Source organism: Micromys minutus (genome assembly GCF_963924665.1).
Source record: "Micromys minutus genome assembly, chromosome: 12".
Taxonomy (NCBI): domain Eukaryota; kingdom Metazoa; phylum Chordata; class Mammalia; order Rodentia; family Muridae; genus Micromys; species Micromys minutus.
Window position 1 is genome coordinate 52,881,780 of NC_137981.1, and position 19,243 is coordinate 52,901,022.

A 19,243-nucleotide genomic window follows, 5' to 3' on the forward strand; every position below is an offset into this window, starting at 1 on the left:
CCTGGAGTAAATAGTGAATTTAGGGCCAACCTGCTCTATACTGTGAACTCTTAAGGCCAGCCTGGACTGCATAGTTTGTGTGAGTCTCAAAAAGTCTAAAGCAATCAACCAATCAGCAAATTCAAACATATTATAAAGCAGTCTAAAACATATTATCAAAGGAAAAGCATATACACTCATGTTCAGTGGAAATAACCAAGGCAAACCAAGTCACTCCTTTGGGTTACCAAGAGTTTCGGGGGGTGGGGGTAGGGGTGGGGTGGGGGGTGGAGCAGTAACAGTGCCATCTGTTCTCTCTGTATAAAACGAATTCCATGAAGCCTCGTTTCTAAACTCTATGAAGTTTATGATACTCAACTTTAGCCATTAATATTACCAGTCAAAAGAATTCTATCTAGTCCCCAGATTGCTCAGACTCTAATCACAAAACTGCCCGCAGTGGTGAAGTAACTCATCTGTTCCGGAGGTGTTGCGTGCCCCATGGATAGTTCATGACGCACTGACTCCGCCCACCCCAGCAGAGCCGGTCTTTTGATGGAGAAGACCTAGTTGGACGCTGGCTTTCAGGAGGGCAGTACCTTGGTTATTCCCTTGTGTGGACTCCGAAATGCTGACCCCGAGCTGGCTGCCCGTAAGAGTTGATACCCATCATGCCGCTATGAGCGGGGGAGCTGGAGAGAGCTGGGATCTGGCTGGGGTTCCTGGGGACACTGTATAGAGCTTCTGCGATGTCTGCAGCACGCTTTAGAATGATGTCCTACGGAAAGGCACGCTGGGGTGAGCACGGTATCCAGAACCACGAGTCAAACTCCACAGAGCACAAGATACACACACTCTAACCTGGTTATTATGGGGTGTGCCGTAGAGGGCTTCCACCAGGTCCGCAGCTCTTTTTAATAGCATTCCTGAAAGAAAACACGGGAGGGTACAATCAGAGATACAACCCCACGTGGCAAAAAAAAAAAAAAAAAAAAAAAAAAAAATAGAAATGTAAACAGGTTCACGCATTGCCTCCAAATAAAATAAGTTAAGAAGTACAATATTAAGTTTGATAAATAGGATAGAGGCACATTTACAAATCCTACAAATGGGTAGCTACAGAAATTCACCACTACCGTGGTTCCATAATGGTTTCTGATAGAAAACAAAACAAAACAAAAAAAATAGAATAAAAACAAAAACAAGAAAAATCCTACCAAATTGAGGACAAAGTTAGTTAAAATTGACAATGCCTTGGATATTTTATTGAAAACTACTTTAAGATTTTATTTTTAATCTTGGTACTTTTAATTAATAGGATATTCTTGGAGTGATTGATGGGTCTTTAGCTGCTTGCCAAGGAGTTAACAGAGTCCTGGAATTCTCTTGCAAAACCTACTCTTAACGTTTATTCTAGTAAAGATGGATCCTTTCAATAATATTTCCCCCGATTCGTATAATATTTCCCCCGATTCGTTTTAAGCAGAAAAAAAATCAGCAATTGCGAATCCTTCTCCTCTCCTTTTGCTGTTCTGCCCCTTGGTTTTCTGTGGGGCCTTTTGTAGTTCTTGCTTTGTTTACAGCCTTTTAAATTGATATTAAGCTGCTGTCTAGGAATTGCCTGACTTAGTGGTGCTGAGTATTTTACTGGGAGGAAAAGAAAAAGTTTGTTGTTGAAGCCACTGCTGTTTGGGTTTTATTCTAACACAAGATAAAGAGCATGTCATTTCATAATCTGCATGCTTGAAGCACAAATATAAATGTTAAAAAAAATCTAAGTTTCCCTGGTCAAATAGCAACAATCAGATGGACCCATTTTTAAATATGGAATGGTGCTGTCATAAGCTAGATTTAAGGTGACATTTTCTGAACAAATTCATTCGCAAATGACCTCTTTCATCAAAGTTTTGCACGGAGACGGTCAATCATCCTTAAATCTTTTATGTACAAAAGACTCTTCATGAATTCCTCCCTCTATACCAACAGGCTTCAGCAGCTGGGGCTAAGTAAAGTTCCTGTTTAAACACAGAGGAGTGAGACTTGCATTTTTAAGCAATGCTGCAAATGTTTATCTTTATATGGTGAGCAATGTTTTATAAGCGTGGTGGTGCACATCCTTAAACCTAGCACTCAGGAGGCAGAGGCAGACAGATTACTGTGAGTTCAAGGCCAGCCTGGTCTACAGAGATAGTTCTAGAACAGCCAGGATTATACTGAGAAACTCCGCCTCAACCCTCCCAGCCCCGCCAAATTCTTGTAGTGTATCTGTTTTATGAGACCAATCTTTCAGATTTCACGTTCCCTCAGATATTAAACATAATATATTTCAAAATGAGCACAAGCCTTACGTTTATATTCTTATCTAAAGCGTAGCCAGTTTCAAGGCTTAATTAATTTTAATGGGACTCAAATGAGTAAATTTGCTGAGTATCTATGAAAAGATGTTTGCTTTTCAATTTCCCAGTGCATCTTACCTTAGCTAGCCTCTCAGGGTCACCTGGGTGCCGTGGGATGACTTTCTGCAGTCTTTGGAAGCCATAGTCTATGGTGGGTTCATTTAAGGCTGGAAGACAAAGCATTTTCTTTGAGCACACACCCAGGTTGTAAAAGAATTCTTCCATGAAGTCTTTCACGGGTATCGGAAGAGTTTTGATGTTTTCTAAGATTTAATATGTGGTATTACATTCAGGTGGCAGATTATGTTGCTGACATTGGTTAATTCACACATACATTTGGAATTTGTGGCAAGTCTCCATATACCATTAAAACCAGTCAATGTTTCCTCATCTCTGCCTACAGCACACACTCCGGATCCCCTGCTCACTCTCGGGTCAGAGGGGTCACACAGCCAGCCATGTACCAATTACTTCTGTTTTCCCTCCCTCCTCCAATTCCTTCCTCCCTTCCTTTCTCCCTCCTCTAGTTCCTTCCTTTCCCTCTCTTGTTTCTTTTTCTCTTATTTCCTTCCTTCCTTCCTCTCTCTCTCTTTCTTTCTTTCTTTCTTTCTTTCTTTCCCTCTTTCCCTTCATTCCTTCCTCCCCCATCTCTGTTCTTCAATGCCAGGGGGTTGAACCCAGAGCCTTGTGCACGCCAGGCAAGCATTCTCCCACTTAGCCACACCCCAACCCAACTATTCTCCAGTTTATTAGAAAGACAATAAACCACTTTTGTATCATTTTTCTTTCTCTCCTTCCTCTCTTCTCTTTCCCAGGTTTATCTTCTCATCTATTTATCTTTCCTAATGCCCCCTTCCTTAATCATTCTCTTAAATATTTTCATTCATGTGGGATCTTATTCTCATGAAAGCTGTTCTAATGCAAACTACACTGTCTTAATTTGCAATTGATATGTGACTACTCATGTTTTCTCAAAGGGTCAGGCTCTCCCTATAACCCTGAAAGGCTCAGGGGAGCAGAATTCATTCTGTTTCATCTCTGTGTCTCATAGCTAATGATAGAGCCTGACACATATTAGACATTTAATTTGATAACTATAAAACAAGTCGGTGAGTAAGGGAACAGTACACTGCGGTGTTTCTTCTATTTTAAAGAGTTCTTCAGAGTTCGTCCCTTTTCTCCCTTTCTCCTTTCCTTTTGTTTAAGTTTTAATAGGTTTAAAAATAATACATGATCAAAGCAAGGACAAAAAATGCAAAACATAAATCAACTTTCTGCACTCTTATCAGGCAACAGCAAATATAAGAAAGTATATTTTAAAAAATTCCTGTTCTGATACATATTTTATTAACACCTGTTGCTATTATGCTACCAATTGATACATTTTCTTTAAACAAATGATAAGCCATTTTGATTACATAGAAAAGAACAAAGCCACACATAAACCTACCACTGAATCGATGACGAGGGTTAGATATCCCAAACAATACAGGCTATTTATTGCCTACGCTCTTGGTGGCCCACCAGCATTTGATGGTATGACCCAATTGCTTGGTTATAGGTCATAGAGAAATCAAATTCAGATGCTTCCTCCCTGCTGGCTAGCTTTCGTGGTGTTAGAGGGGGCTATATATCCAGCTTGGGTTGTGGGGAGGAAGCAATCAATGGTCTTGTCCAACTATGAAGCCCGTGAACTATAGTAATGACCAGAGTGCCAACACATGCCACTGGGCGCGGCTGCAGCTGGAACATTATGAGGGTAACCAACCACTTTACGATTAGATCTAAGGCTTACTCCACCAGAGGAAACACATGCTTCGTACTGTGGTCTGGCCAACAACCCAGTAAACCCACTACTGTTTTATACGACGGTTCTGCTAAATTGACATTTTACCAGACTACTCTCTAAATTCTTATCTCTCTACCCACAGACTAGCACAGCTCTCCACCCTTATCAGAGATGCTTCTTTGTTCAGTGGGTGGTAGTTGAAGCCCTAGTCAAAGTGTAGAGGGTAGAAGTTCGTCCACAAATGGGAGATGCATTTTGCAAACCTTCCCTTCAAAGCTCAGGGAGCACAGAGGATGAAGTAGAAGAAAAATGGTTAAGAGCCCATGTTTTCTGGACTCGACAGGACCACTGTGCTCATAAGCTCTCAGCATTAAGTAAGTCAACATTCCAGCACAGAGGAGGAAAAGGTGTCACAAGCCCCCACACCCAGCTGAGGATCTACAGAAAGTTGATGAGTCCTTTAAGAGTGTGGCTCCTGACAGATCAACCATACTCCAGGGGATGGCCCCACACCTATGAGTGTATAAACAACACACATTTGACAGTCATTTTCAGGAGAAAAGGACAGGAGTTGACAGGTGGGGAGAATCTGGGAAAAGTTAGGGGGAACAATGCGTAGAGAGAAGAAGATAATTCAAATGCATGATAAGAAATTATGAAATATTTAGTCAAAGCATCTTTTTAAAGTTGCATTGGTGGAATTTTCGGTTTAGAGTATTTTCACTTCCTACTTCTTTGTACCAACTGAATCTTTGTACAGCGAAATTTTACTCCTGCTCTAATAAGGAAAACAATCAAAATATTTCCAGTTGGGTGACAGACAATGGGATGCCCATAATGAACACCTTTGATTATATCTTTCAGATTAAACACACATACTTAAAATTACTGAGAAATGTGACTTCTGCTGCGCAGCCTCCTTTAACCCACCTAGAAATGGTGTCTGCCGTAAGCCTTCCCTCTGGTGCTTAAATAGTCTTTTACAACATTATTTTAAATTCCTGCCTATTTTCCTTGACATGCTCTATAATTTATTTAAATGGCTTCCTAATTCAGGCATTTAATGTGATCCTAATTTCTCACTATTATAAAAGCGAAAGCAATAATTATCATTTGTGCATAACTTTAATTACTTCAGTCAGAAAATGTCAAAAATTAGGATTAGTGGACCAAAAATTATGATTTATATTTAAGGCTTTGTACAGATACTGGCAAATCACTCCTTGGAAGAATATGTAAATTCATACTCCCTCCCACTATGCACATAATTATTTCAACTTACGAGTTTTTTGAATTTTCAACTGAAAACTTACTCATCAATGAGGTTGATGAGTTTTCCTTATATTTCTATGATTTTAATTTCTATTTTTGTGAGGTACTTACTTGGTAATTTCTATTTTCTTTTCTAATAAATTTTTTTTTTCTACTCAAGAACATTTTATGATGGTTTGACTCTGAAACGTCCTCCAAAGACACTGAATGCGTACTCCCTGGCTGCCGCATTGTAGGGAGGTTGTGGGACTTGTGGGACTGTGGCCTAGGATGCTAGTCACTGGGAACAGTCCTGAAGGTAAAAATCCATGTCTGCTTCCTGCATTCTGCTCCCAACTCCTGCCAATAGAGGACGAGCTGTCCTTTCCTGCCATGGTAGACTCAGCCCCTGAGTCCATGAGCCAAAATAAACCCCTTCTCCTACAAGTAGCTCCTTTCATGCATTTTGTCAAAGTGACAAGGTAATTAAAGAGGATTGCATATCGTGTTATGTATGTGTATGTATGTGGTGGTATGTGTACACATGTATGTATGTGGTGGTGATAGGATGTGTGCAGATCTCGGAGGCCAGAGCTCAGTTTTATGTTTTTTTTTTTTTTTTCTTTTTTTTTTTAGACAAGATCTCTCACTGAACCTAGAGCTCATTATTAGGGCCAAACCCCGGGGGTCTTTCTGTCCCTACCTTCCCAGCACTGGGCTTGCAGGCAGACACCATCAAGTGAATCATTTTTCCAAGTGCACAGGACATCTGAACTCACCTCCTCATGCTTAACAAGCACTCTAACCTCTGAGCTAACTCTCTAATCCAGAGAGTGTCTCTTGAAGAACATTTTTGGAAAAAAAAAAAAACCCTAGTAAAAGTTGTCTGGGTCAGGGTCACTATAACATTAACACAAAACCAAAAGGAAAAATTTTTTTCAGTATTATAATTTTTTTCTTTTAAAAAGGAGGCGGGGGACCCACTTCCTCAAGGACTTAAATGTCTCACCATAGATTTGGTATGATTTTTTAAAAATTTCTATTATTTTAAGGCCTCTCCTTTTGTAAAAAAAAAAAACAATTTCTAAACAGTCTCTTCAAGTTTCTAGGTAGTACACTATTAAATTCCTGCTAATTAATTCTAGTTGGCTTTAAGATGGTGGCCTTTTGGTTTTTTGAGGTCTTTGTGGATTAATACATACTAGTCTTATCTATGTCCTATGCTTTGATGTCTCATTTAATAAAACATGTGTATTCATATGTGTGTTCATGTGCATGTGTGTGTGTGTATGTGTGCATTCTTTCATTATCATTATTGTAGGTGTGTGTTTGTGTGTGTGGTATATGTACATGTGTGTATGTGAGTGTGTACTCTTAGTGCAGGTACCCACAGAGCTCAGCAATGGCAGATCCTCTTAGAGCTTTAGTTATAGGTGGTTGTGACCCATCTGATGTGGGTGCTAAGAATCAAACTCAAGTCCTCTGGACGAGCAGTGCATGCTCTTCACCACCAAATTATCTCTCCAGCCTTTCTACTCTTTCTACGATTCCTTTCCAAGAGAGGAATCTCACGCCCAGCTTCCATACATCCTCTAGGTTAACCCTATGTATACCAGCACATGGCACAGGATTCCTCTCACATCAGCAGCACTGGCCTAGCTCCCCGCAGTCATAACACATGCAATGGTTAATCTCCATTGTCAGCTGGAATCACCTATGGGACACACTTCCGGATAAGCATTTTCCGAAAGGTTTAGCCGAAGAGAGAAAACCCACCCTGAGTGTGGGTAGCGTCATCCCACAGGCCACATTCCTAGGCTGAGTGAAAAGGAAAAAGTGAGCCAGGTCCTGGTGTTCATCTCTCCCTCTCTGCCTCCTGATTGCAGATGCAAAGTATCCATAGGCCTTGCATTCCCAACTCTAGACCTCCCCTACCTTGATGGACAGTTTCAAACTCTAAGCCTAAATAAATTCTTCCTTCTGTAAATTTTTTTGCCCAGTATTTTGCCCTGACAATGAAAAAAAAAAAAAAACTGACATACTATATATTTTTTCTTTTTTCTGAAAGTGTCTTCCAACATATTTTGGGGTGGGAGGTGTATGACAGACATGTGTCCAGAGCCCCCTCCTACCTAGAATACATGAAAGTCGATATTTGCACATCTGGAATCTTTCTGTAAAAATTTTCACTCAGCCTTGTAATATCAACAATTATAGGAGCCTAGTTCACAGACGGTCGGTGGCTGTTGTGTGTGTTGACAATAGGAATGCTATTGGAATATTCTGAAGGGTCACTATGAGGTGAGCATTTGACAAAGCACTTTCCCCCCATTCAGGCCCTAACTCTCACTGTCACTATATAGACTCTCTCTCCAAGCTAAATGCTGTGTCCGCTGACAAGGATGGCATCCGATTTCTCTAACATGTACTCTTAGCCTTCTCTTCTGCCTAGTGCAGCGTCCCCCCCTCCGCCCTCTGTGCTCCATTCCCAGCTTCAAGGATAAGACTGCAGATGGCTGTGGTGCCTGCCTGGGCCACCTGACTCTGAAGCCACTAATAGTGGGAAAGGCACCATGTGGCATCAACCAGCAAACCGCAACAGCTGCCTGGTGCTGCAGGCAAACACACTCACACTGGGATCACCCTCAGAATTAACCATGTGAGCTCTGCACTGCTTGTTATCCCACCCCCCCCACACACACACACGCACACACAAACCTGAAAAATGGTAGACACGGGTACATTCTGAATGTACAGGAGGCACATGAACGGGAGAAGTAAGAAGGTTGGTTTAAGGTCTTTCTTCCTGTCTGCTTCCAGTCCCTCCTTCGGTAGCTGCTTTATTCATTCCCTGGGGCAAGGAAGGACACACTCTCCTAGGAGAGAGCAGTGTGGCATCCCACCCCTACAGCCCCGGCCACTAATCTTCTTTCTCCATCTTCCCAGGACTTACAGGAACAGGCCTCTCTGGTCAGCACACACTACGGTTTCTCTTAAATAGAATTTATTACACTTTTGTTCCCACTGACTTCCCTTAGCAGGCTGAAAAACCACCAGACACAGGGTCCACAGTCCCATTGAATCCAGGGCACACTTGAAGTACAAACCATGAAATCAAACCCACTTGGGCTATTTACAAACGTGAAAACATTACAAAAACCATAGGACCACCTCAGACCTCCACACTGTAAAGCCGAGTTTGACCGTGTCTACTTTAGTCCCAAACTAACTTTCCAGGCTCTACCTCGAATCCCATCTCCCCACCCTACCCCCACTTCCTCTCTACCTTGAATCCCATCCCCCTGTCCTTCTCCCCATCAGCCTGGGTGTTCTCTGGCTTTGGGACCTGAGGTGGGCCAAGCAAACTTCAATTAGCTAATGAGGTGTCCAAGACCAGCACCACGACTGTCTCAAAGGACCTAACAGGTCATTAACTGCCATCTTCCCCGTAAATTTACAACCTCCTGTACCACATGGAGTGTGGGATGCTGTGAAGTTCTGCCAGCACTCTGGCTAACAGGGACACAGAAATCTGCTGGCAAGACAAAAATAGAGAAAATTAAAAAAAATATGCTTCATCCTATAGGTTCTGTTTATCTGTGTCTTTCTTTAGAACGTAACATTCAGGTCAAAGGTCATATACCTCCTGAAGTATAATTTATATTTACCTTTTATTAAATAATTACGGCATGGCATGAAGTTAAATATTACAGTGGCTAATCAAGGGGGAATTCAATAGAGAAGACTCCGACATGAGAATTCCGTCTTTGCGATACATAGAATGTCTTAATCCTCCACTGGGAATCATCCGGGTTTGCTTAAGGAGTTTAATAACACACGATTCCACTGCCACAGAGTCTAAATCCCATTTGGATCAGCCATGAAAAACTTTCATCAATACCTTGAGATTTCATAACATATCTCCTGAGAGCCTAGATCGTTAGTGTCATTTCTCATTTTGACTGTGGGAATAATAGATGAATTTCCTTACATATCTTGGGCCCAACAAAGAGATAGAAACTTTAAGAAATGCATGAAAAGGTCACTTTTAAAGTAAAGAGTATTTAACTAAAAATATCTATGTGGGAACTACTCAGAAACAAACGGACAGCTGGCTGGTGCTCCGGACTAATTCTCCCAAAGGATTGATGAGATACATATATATTCCATATGATTTTTGTATTTTCCTGTCTTCAGAAGAGCTACAAGGATCAGACCAGACTTTCTGCAGCTTATGTTCTGCATCTGTTTTCCCAAAATCCAACAGCATCGATGAACGTGGAGAAAGAGCTGCTTGTTGGTGCTCTGGACCGATCTCATTAAGAAAGCATCAGCATTACCAAAAAAAAAAAAAAAAAAAAAAAAAAAAAAAAAAAATCCTAGGGATGGAGGGATGGCTCAGTGGTTAGAAACTTCCCGCTCTTCTGGAGCCCCAGAGCGTGGTTCCCAGCATCCACACAAGGTAGCTCACAACCTCTGCAATTCTAGCTCCAGGGGTTCCAGCATCTACTCCACCCTCCTACCCGCGTCTCCGTGTGTCAAATACTTAGAGGGACACTCACATATACACGATTAAAAATAAAAACGTCTTTTATAAGAGAAATCACTAATTCCCTGACTACTAAGAGCACAAACCACAAATATGGTATGATGGGAGTTATTTGTAGGGCTGTAAGAGTTTGGAAAAAACAAACCCACGATGGGTAAAGGGAGGATCTGAGTGGTCAGTCTGCCTGCCACTCTGGGCTGCTGGCGAATCACAGCACTGCTGTGGGGCTCATTCAGTAGTTGTGTCCACACTTAAATCCTAGAATCGTGTGCAGCTGATGAATTTCTATCAAAAGGCCACGGAAGGCAACAACTCTGCACTCGGCCTCGTACCTGCATCTACATTTGCAGAGGACAGTCTTGCCTTAAGAGATGATGTCTATAAAGCCCGTGGTCCACAGAAGGGAGATAGTCCTCAGAATCAGAGGACCCCACAGTTCCACTTCCAAATCCCAACTTCTTTCAAGAATAAAGAAAACACTTGAAAGGAATCTCACTCTTGTTCCAAAAGCACAAAGCCAAAGAGCTGGAATCTATGTTATGTGGTTGCAAAGAAAGGAAGATGGGCGTCTCTGGCATTTTGTTTCAGACCCAGAGAGTAATTGTCTATTAACACAACAGAAGGACAGGTGACCAGCCCAGCTTTGGGAGGACTTCAGCGGTCCTAGAACAAGCATCTGTCCTCGGAACTTCTCCTTTCTCCCTTCACAATCTCCATATCTTCAAGTCCTCTGGCCCTTCCTGTTGATCCTAGTGAAGTCTATCTCTGTCACTTGGCTCGCCCTGTCCTCAGTTTCTTAACCAACTGCCAACCCGTCAAAAGTCCTAATGCTTTCAACAGTTAAACCTTATACAGGTCGAGTATCCCTTATCAGAAATGCTTGGAGCTGGGAGTTATTTCAGATTTTGAAATTTTATTTTGAAATCTTTGCATATTCTTAATGAGACAGCATGGAGGTGATATCTCCACATACCATGGACTTCGTTGGAATGTAATATATATTGTATACATGCAGTACAGAGATAATGTAAGGTGCCACATTTTTAGCATCCCTGCATGGTGACTGGGTTCAGTGTAACGGGATGTCAGGTGTGGAAATTTCCACCTACAGTATAATGTTCATACTCAAAACGTTTTGGGAGCACTTTCAATTTCAAATTTTTGGGTGAGGGATGCTAAGGCTATATAATTCAGCATGCTAACTAACTCCTTGAGATAAGGCTTTCACAGCATCTGATGCAGAGTGACCAGTAGTGCCACCTTCAGCCTGCCACTTAACCAGGAGAGGCTTTGGGAACTTTCTCTGAAGACACACGGGCAGACTCCTGGCAGCTCATGATTCCGAGGGTCTCACTTGTTTGAATTAATGGCAGTCTCTGAGAAGTGCAGATGGGACCCCAGCAGTCATAAGGTGTTGAGTTGTGCCGCCCCTAATTTGTGGGACACACTGAAACCTCCCCCACCCCGCGTCCATTTGAGTCATTGGAGCAAACGTGGCAGCAGCAATTAAAAAAATAAATAACAGGAATAAAGACAAAACCAGAGAGAATTACTCAGAGGTGGCACCCGCCTTTGTGGACACAGGAGCGGGAACACAAGGGAACCAAAGGTGCACAAGAGAAAGATTAGACGGAAGCCTTTGATATTTAATTTCAAATGAAATATTAATTTAATATTTAATTATGCTTTGGTTTCAGGAGAAACTGCAGTCACCAGACAGATTGTTTGAAGAAGGGAGTAATATACACGGTTAAGGAGACAACTGTAAAAATTAAAGATAAATTTCAGGCATAAACCCAAATGCCACCAGGCAGTAGTTATGAATGCACACGTGCTTTGCGGCTTGCGCTCGGAATATTATAGCGGGCGAGCACCGGTCCATTAAGGAGCTGGGCGGTCTCCCGTGAAGCAACAGCTTCCTACTCTGGGTCTGGCAGGGGGGACGTTATTCTTTAGACTGAGCTGAAGAAGCAACTGCCTGGCAGGAGAGCTAGAGATATGGGCAACTTTGTAAAAGTACAGGCCACCAAGGGAGCTGTTGATCCAACTGGTTTCCAGTTTGAACGGGGATTGATTGTGCTTAGGTCAGCTTTTGATGTCTGAACTGGATGTTTCAAATGGAGAATCAGACTCATTTCTAGGATGGGAATTTTCTTCCCCATGATAATGTTATGGGGGGAGGGATGAAATATAAAATGGATGAGCTATTAACATTTGAAATCATGTTTTCACATCTGCATGGTGCTTCTTTATTGAGGGGGGACCCCCCACACCTCCGGCAGAGCCTTGGGGAGTAGGCTGTCTGGGATATGATTGGAGGGGGTGGAATTTTATGGAGAGTTGCCCACCTCTCCTCCCGACGGCTGCCTCTTCCTGTTGATAGATGCTTTCTCACCAATAATGAACAGTGCTATTTAATCAACACTTGGGCCGCTGCTAAAATAAAAGATAAGAAGTCTTGGGGGACAGAGGGTTAGCTAACAGAGATTCCTCAACTTTCCATGAGGTCTTCAGCAGACAGGCCATCCTGTCGCCTTTAAATTTAATTGCACACCTTGCAAAGCATCTGCACACACCCAGACCAGCTGGGACCTTGCTTTTCTTCTGCTCCTCAGTCCACCTGTGACCCCCACCTGTGACCCCCACCTGCCTCCCACCAACTCCCACCTGCCAAGGCTATCTTCTCAGATCATCCCTTCCCCATTTCCTGAACAACTGTGTTCTCACATAAGCCACACAGAGAGTGAAGGCATAGCAGGGCAAGTTTTTTGTTTTTTCAGAAATAATTCAGATTTTACAGAGAAGAAGATTCACAAAAGGCCATTACTGGAGTAAGAGCAATAAGGGAGGAAGGCATGTGGACCCAACACAGCCGCAGTGTATCCACCCTTCTGCCGGATGCTTGGCATACTAATTGCTCCCATAATTTTATAGCTCCATGCATAACTGCCCTTGTGGACATAAGTGCCTTTACCCTCCCTTTAAAGTAAGCAGCTCTCACGTGTGTGCGTGTGTACATGATTTTGCACACACAGGTACACATATGTGTGCGCGTGCCCTTGAGGGTCATATATTGACATCAGTGTCTTCCTCAACTGTTCCTCCATTTAATTAGTTAGTCAGTTTTGGAGACGGCATCTCCCACTGAATCTGGTTCTCACGACTCAGCTGAATTGGATGTCCAGTGAACGCCAGGGATGCCTTCCCCTCCACCTCTCCCGCCCTGGGATAACAGGCACACACCCCTCTGCCTGCCGCTTTCATGTGGATGCTGGAGGAACCACCTTAGGTTCCCAAGTCTATCTGAGCTTAATCCCCAGCACCCAGAAGAGTTTGAAACTCAGAGACATGCAAACACCTTCTGCCTGTACACACACACACACACACAGTAATAATGAATAGTTTTTAAAGTTTGGATGAAGATCCCTGCCTCTTATCTTGGCCACTTTGCTTACTAGGTCCGGTTTGCATAGTACTGGAAAACATAAGACATTAGTGATAAGGGCTGAGCTTCCAAAGCAGACAGTTTAGACAGAACCTATTTGGCAACCATGGGTAGGTGACTTAATTTGTCTGTGCAAAGGGTTTCTCACCTATGAAGCAGAGGTACTAATAAAACTGTCACCATGGAGGAAAGGTGGCAGTTATTAGAGGCCACAAGAAGAGTCAGGCCCTGTGAGCTCAACAGACGACAGACGGAATTAGGACATTACAATCGCTGCTTTTTCTTCTTCCTAGTTCTCTCCTGATAAAATTTATCAGAGACTTAACTTACAATGAAATGGACAGCCTGGGGCTAGGGAGATGGGGGGAGGTAATGGGGGGGAATGATTGCTCCACAAGCACAAGGGTATGAGTTTAGGTCCCCAGAGTCCATCCCCACAGAAGGGCAGGCTCAGTGGTGGGCACTTGGAACCCTAACACTGGAAGAAATGAGTGGATCCCAGGCACTCCTATGTCGGCTAACCCAGGAAACCCCAGGTTCAGTCAAAGAGCCTGTCTAGGAAACTAGGTTGGAGAAGTGATCGAGAAAGGCCCCCCGGGGTCAAGAAATGGCCTCCAGGGGCAAGCACACCCATGCATATATGCATAATTACACACACACACACACACACACACACACACACACACACACACAATGAGTGTGTAGCCTGGATTCTTCAAAGAGTTTTAGGAACAATAGTAAAAAGCAGTATTTATCTATGCCCGCCTGGTCATCAATTAACTGCTGTCAGATCACTTATGCTGATCTGAACTGGTTTCTGTAAATAATACAAGATTATAATCAGAGGACCACAGTTTTACACACACACACACACACACACACACACACACACACACACACACACAAGCATACACGCCATGTTTGGGATAGTCTTCCCTTGTAAACCTGCTGCCACATCAAGTAAAGACAGTTGAGAACTCTGCCCAGCCAACCGCTGTGGTCCCACTGGTATCAGAATGACCTTCTTCATTGCCAGTTGGCTGCAGAAAACTCTTGCAGAAGAGCAAAGGAGGGGGCTTCCTCCCTCCTCAGCCTCAGCTGGCACATCGCCTCTGGGTTTCAAATCAGACAGAGGCAATTGGACTCTTCGGATGAGCTGAGTCCCATGTGGCTCTCAACTCCTAAGCAGCAAGTTGCAGGTTAGCAAACCATGGCTGCAGAAAAAACAAAGCTGCAGAGTCGCATGTGTGAGGAAGCTGATGTTTATTGGAGCCCTGATGTAGCTCGTGTCATCCTTTGGTGACAGAAGCCTTGGAGAACGAATTACTGCAGTCTACTTAATGATAGCAGGCATTTCTGATACGGTGAGCCCCATCATGGTGGTGCCTCCTTGAATCATCTGCAGCTAGACTATGGAGTGTAGAGTTGTTTGGGTAGAATGGAGTGAGACAAAGCAGGAGAGATTTTCCCTTCCTGCCTCCTTTTCACATCTCCATTTCGGGAAGTTCCAACTAAACAGTAATAGTAGAGTAAACACTACTATTCTGTTCATGGTGCCATGCCCTTTGTCCCCTAAGGATCCTTCCAATTCTCCAAGTCATGAAGTCTCTGAGACAACGGCCAGAGAAGAACCCATGTCTCCTAAATTTCTTTCTTTCTTAGATACAGTGGCTGAAATCCTCAAAAAGTATGATTTGATGGTTGTTGTGGACAGTTCAGTTAGGGAACTCTCTGTGGATAGTCATCCAGCTGGTATCCATGTTTTACAGATGAAAATACTGAGGCTCAGAAAGGGCCGGGGCTTAACAGAAGAACAAGAAAAGGACAGATGCTGCGTCAGTCCGCAGGAGCAGCTTTCCTGGCTGACCCTGACATCTTCTTTTAGATCTCCTTCTACCCTGACCAGCACAGCTCTCCGGGTTTCAAATTTCTCTTTGCTCTGAGACCTGAGTAAGTTTGTGCACATCACTATTGGAGCTGAGCCTTTTGTTTAGACCTACAGCAGCCATGGTCGGTCAGTTATCAGTTCCATCCCATAGGGAAGCCCCAGGTATGGAACTGAAAAGGGGAGGTGCTTAGAGGACACAGCTTATGGTCAAAACCCCAGCACTGGGAGACCAGACCAGCTAGAAGCCCAAGAAGCCTTTGAGTCTCTCCAGAGAAAAAGCAGCCAGTCTTCCCTGGACTGGCTGGCCTGAGGATTCGGGTCTGGGTGGAAATCTGCTTTCTTCAGTCTTTTTGGAGGCTGTTGCCTTTCCAGTCATCACAACAAAACTAACTCAGCTCACACGATGCTGTTTTCTTTCAGCAAGGAAAAAAGAGGAAATGAACCCATTCCCTGAGGACCTGGACCCCACTGTGGATGGTACAGGTTTCTCTGGGACACCAGTAAGAGTTGTACTTGGCCCAGTGACCTCAAGGTGGAACAATTGGGTCAGTTCCGAACTCTCCGACTCAGTGCTTGTATTTTTAGTTTCTTCTCTAGTGCAGAAGCATCAGCGAAAGAGTTCTGACCCCTCTCACTCTGCCTGCCTCTCATGGCCCCTTCCTTTCATGGCTCCATCCACAAGGAGCATCTTTGAACACTAAGAGTTGAGTTTAGGAGCACATACTTTCCATAGTTAGACATGCATGACATGGAGTTTTTAATTTTGTAAATTTTTTAAATCAAAATCACAAATAGACACATTTGTGATTAATTGTGACAAATCATCGCACTCAACTTGAGAAAAGTAAAAATACCAATACCGAAAACCATAGTTGCTTACTTATATATTGGTACAATTATTCCTCTTTTAGTTGCCCAAAACTTATCATATTATGCAAGCAAAGCAGGTAGACTATGCAGCTTCTGCTAGACCACACTTGGGATGCTCCTGCCTCTGCTTCCTGTGTGCTGGGATGAAAGGTATGCACTGCCACACTCAGTACAAGATTTTTAAATTATTACTTTTTAAAGATGTAGTCAAGGCTGGCTTCTATCTTCCTATTTTACCTGAAGATGCTCTTGAACTCCTGGTCTTCCTGCATCCACCTCCCAGTGTTGGGATTATAGGCACACACCACCATGGATGCAGGTTTAAGTTTTTTTTTTACAAACTTAAATCATGGTATCTTTCGTGTAAACAAGATTCTATCTACACTATTAGTTTTGGTGTTTAAAATGTATAAACACATCCTGACTTTGACTTGATGAATCCCCCACTGGACATCAATGTTATTTTTAATATTTCACTACTATAAATAGAACTCCAATGAAGAGCCCTGGGCAAATTCAATTATTTTCTAGGTAGACGTTGCTGAGAGTAGAACTGTTAGATCATGAGGCCCTCACATTCTTTAGGGCTAGGATCATCCAGGAGCTCCTCTCTAAGCATCCACCTCCCTGTTCCGCTGTACAACAGAAGCCCCGCCTTCTTCCGGTTCTACCATCCTTATATATATATATATATATATATATATATAAAACTTTGCCACCTTGATATGGAAATAAAACCTATAACACTCTTCTTGCTTGCATTGCCATTTATGGAATAAGTACATTGAAATAAATCAATCACCCTTCCTCAGCCCTTCTTGTTTCCCTCCCTCATTCCCTCCCTCCTTCCTTTCTTTCCGATAATGTCTCCTATAGTTGAGGCTAGCCATAAACTCATTATGTAACCAAGGATAACTTTGACTCATAACTCTGTTGCTGCTCCCTTCCAAAAACTAGGACTATATGTCTGCTTTCCCCTGCCAGTCATATCCATGAATTACTTCTGATCAGATTTGCTGACTCTTCCTTGGTTTTTTTCTTTATCTCCTAATCTGTAAGATGTCTAGTGTTCATTTCATTAACCACAGTGATATAGAAGGGCAGTTGGCAATAGGAGGCATATTTTTTTTTTTTTGCTCAACAAATCTTGCATGTAAGACTGTGTTTTCTAAAGTTGAACATGCTCCAAATGTTGTTCTTAATACTTGACATTTTTGATGCGCCAAATTTTACTTTTTATGTAGTCTCACCTTCTTTTTATTTTCACTCGATGGTCTCTTCTTAGGGTCCAGAGAAGCAAAATTCATGGTGATAACCATGTTTTAGTTGTATATTCTTTTAAAGTATGTACATTTCAATGAACAATAATCAATTTAAAAATATTCCCAGTTGACAATGTCCATCTAGAAATCTGAGTCTTTCTTTCTCACACTTTCTAACTAGTTGGTCCGGCAGATTACATAAAAATTTTGTCTTTTCCTCACTGACGTGAGAAAGAACCCCAGTGTGCTGGTACGTAAGTATGGACACACTTGATGTGGGCAGAAAGAGTTTATCTTGCTATTTTTCTCTTCTGCTACTTGGCATTTCTATACAATCCTGCATGTCTCCATATTCTTTTCATTAAACCTTAAAATAGTTTTAATGTCTGGAGGGGCAAGGCCCTTTTGTTTTTCAAAATCAGAGTCTCTAGTTTAACACCTTTTCAGATGAACTTGTATAGTTCCCCCCAAACATTTTGTTGGTATTTTGATTGGCACTGTGCTAAATGTATTCCTTAATCGACATCTTTATGATATTAAATCTTCCCACTTCTCCGCCAGCTGGAAGTATTTTGTCCTCCCTCTGAACTCTCCTAGCACTCTATACCTTAAAAAACATCACTTTCTAACTCTACCCACCCAATTTTTCAAACTTGAAACCTGAGCATTGTCTCCATCCCTCCCCCGCCAACCATCACCCCATCCAATCAATCATCGAGTCCCTTCAATGCTACCTCCTAAATTCCGTTCACTTCGGCCTGTCCCCACCACCAGCACTGTAGTCCAAGCTTCTGTCATTGCCGGTCTGGGCCACCATGCTGGCCTCCACTTGACCCTCTGCATCTACACTGCCTTCTAAGCCATTCTCTGCATCACAGCCAGAAAGTCCCGTGTGTGTGTGTGTGTGTGTGTGTGTGTGTACTCACATATATGAGAGCGTGTATATTCATTTGTGTGGAGGCCAGAGGTTTTCAGTGTCTTCTTCAGTTGCTTCCCTTTTTTGAGACAAAGTCTTTTGATAAACACGGAGTTTACCAATTCAGTTGAACTGGCCGGTGAATAAGCCCCAGACGTTCTCTCGTCTGGTTTCCCATACCACTATGCCTGGACTTTTCCATACGGATTCTATGCTTCAGTGTCAGGTCCTCATGTTTACATGTCAAGCACTGTGCTGGCTGAGCTGTCCCCTGACCCCAATATTGCCTTTGAAGAGCCCAATTTGATCATGACACTATTCCCCACAGTAGTTGAGGAGCTGAGAGAATATTCCAGGATGGCCTAGCCTCTACCCCTTCAGCTTGTGCCAAAGCTGCCCCACACTCAGGCCTTCTGTCTCATTCATGGTGTCAGCCAGATATCAAATTGCCCTTCCCACCCAAGAGCCCTTCATGCCCAAGGCCCTCTGTTTGGCTTATTCTAAGTTCTTTTCAATACTTAAGTTTGAGAACCCTCCTTTATCTCAACACTTGAAGACCTCAAGTTCAAGGCCACTTTGAGCTACATAGCTAAACCCTGTTTCAAAAACAAACAAACAAACAAACAAACAGACAAACAAACAAATATCAAAAAAATCCAAAATCACTGAAATTCAGTTGCTACAACATCTCACATAAATATTTAGTATTCATCACATTTGCCTTGTTCAAACCAGAGGCCACAATGACACCACTGTAAGAATAAAAGGGACATTAATATACATTCCGAGCATGGATCCAACACACTGCTCACTATCTACCCACTCCATCCCAAGTGCTTACAATGCCCTGGCTTTCCAGCTTGTAAACGCAGGGGATTGAACCTATGAACCTATGGTG

At 42.8% G+C, this 19,243-nt stretch overlaps 1 protein-coding gene across 1 annotated transcript in view; it reads right to left on the minus strand.

Annotated features, from left to right (window-relative positions):
* The window catches only part of EBF2 (EBF transcription factor 2), a 195,040-nt gene that overhangs the window by 19,011 nt on the left and 156,786 nt on the right, over positions 1 to 19,243 (minus strand). Inside the window, 5 exon segments of the mRNA XM_080926761.1 lie at positions 579 to 630; positions 632 to 757; positions 841 to 905; positions 1,116 to 1,134; positions 2,454 to 2,542. Of these exon segments, the coding sequence (XP_080782887.1) occupies positions 579 to 630; positions 632 to 757; positions 841 to 905; positions 1,116 to 1,134; positions 2,454 to 2,542 (351 nt within the window).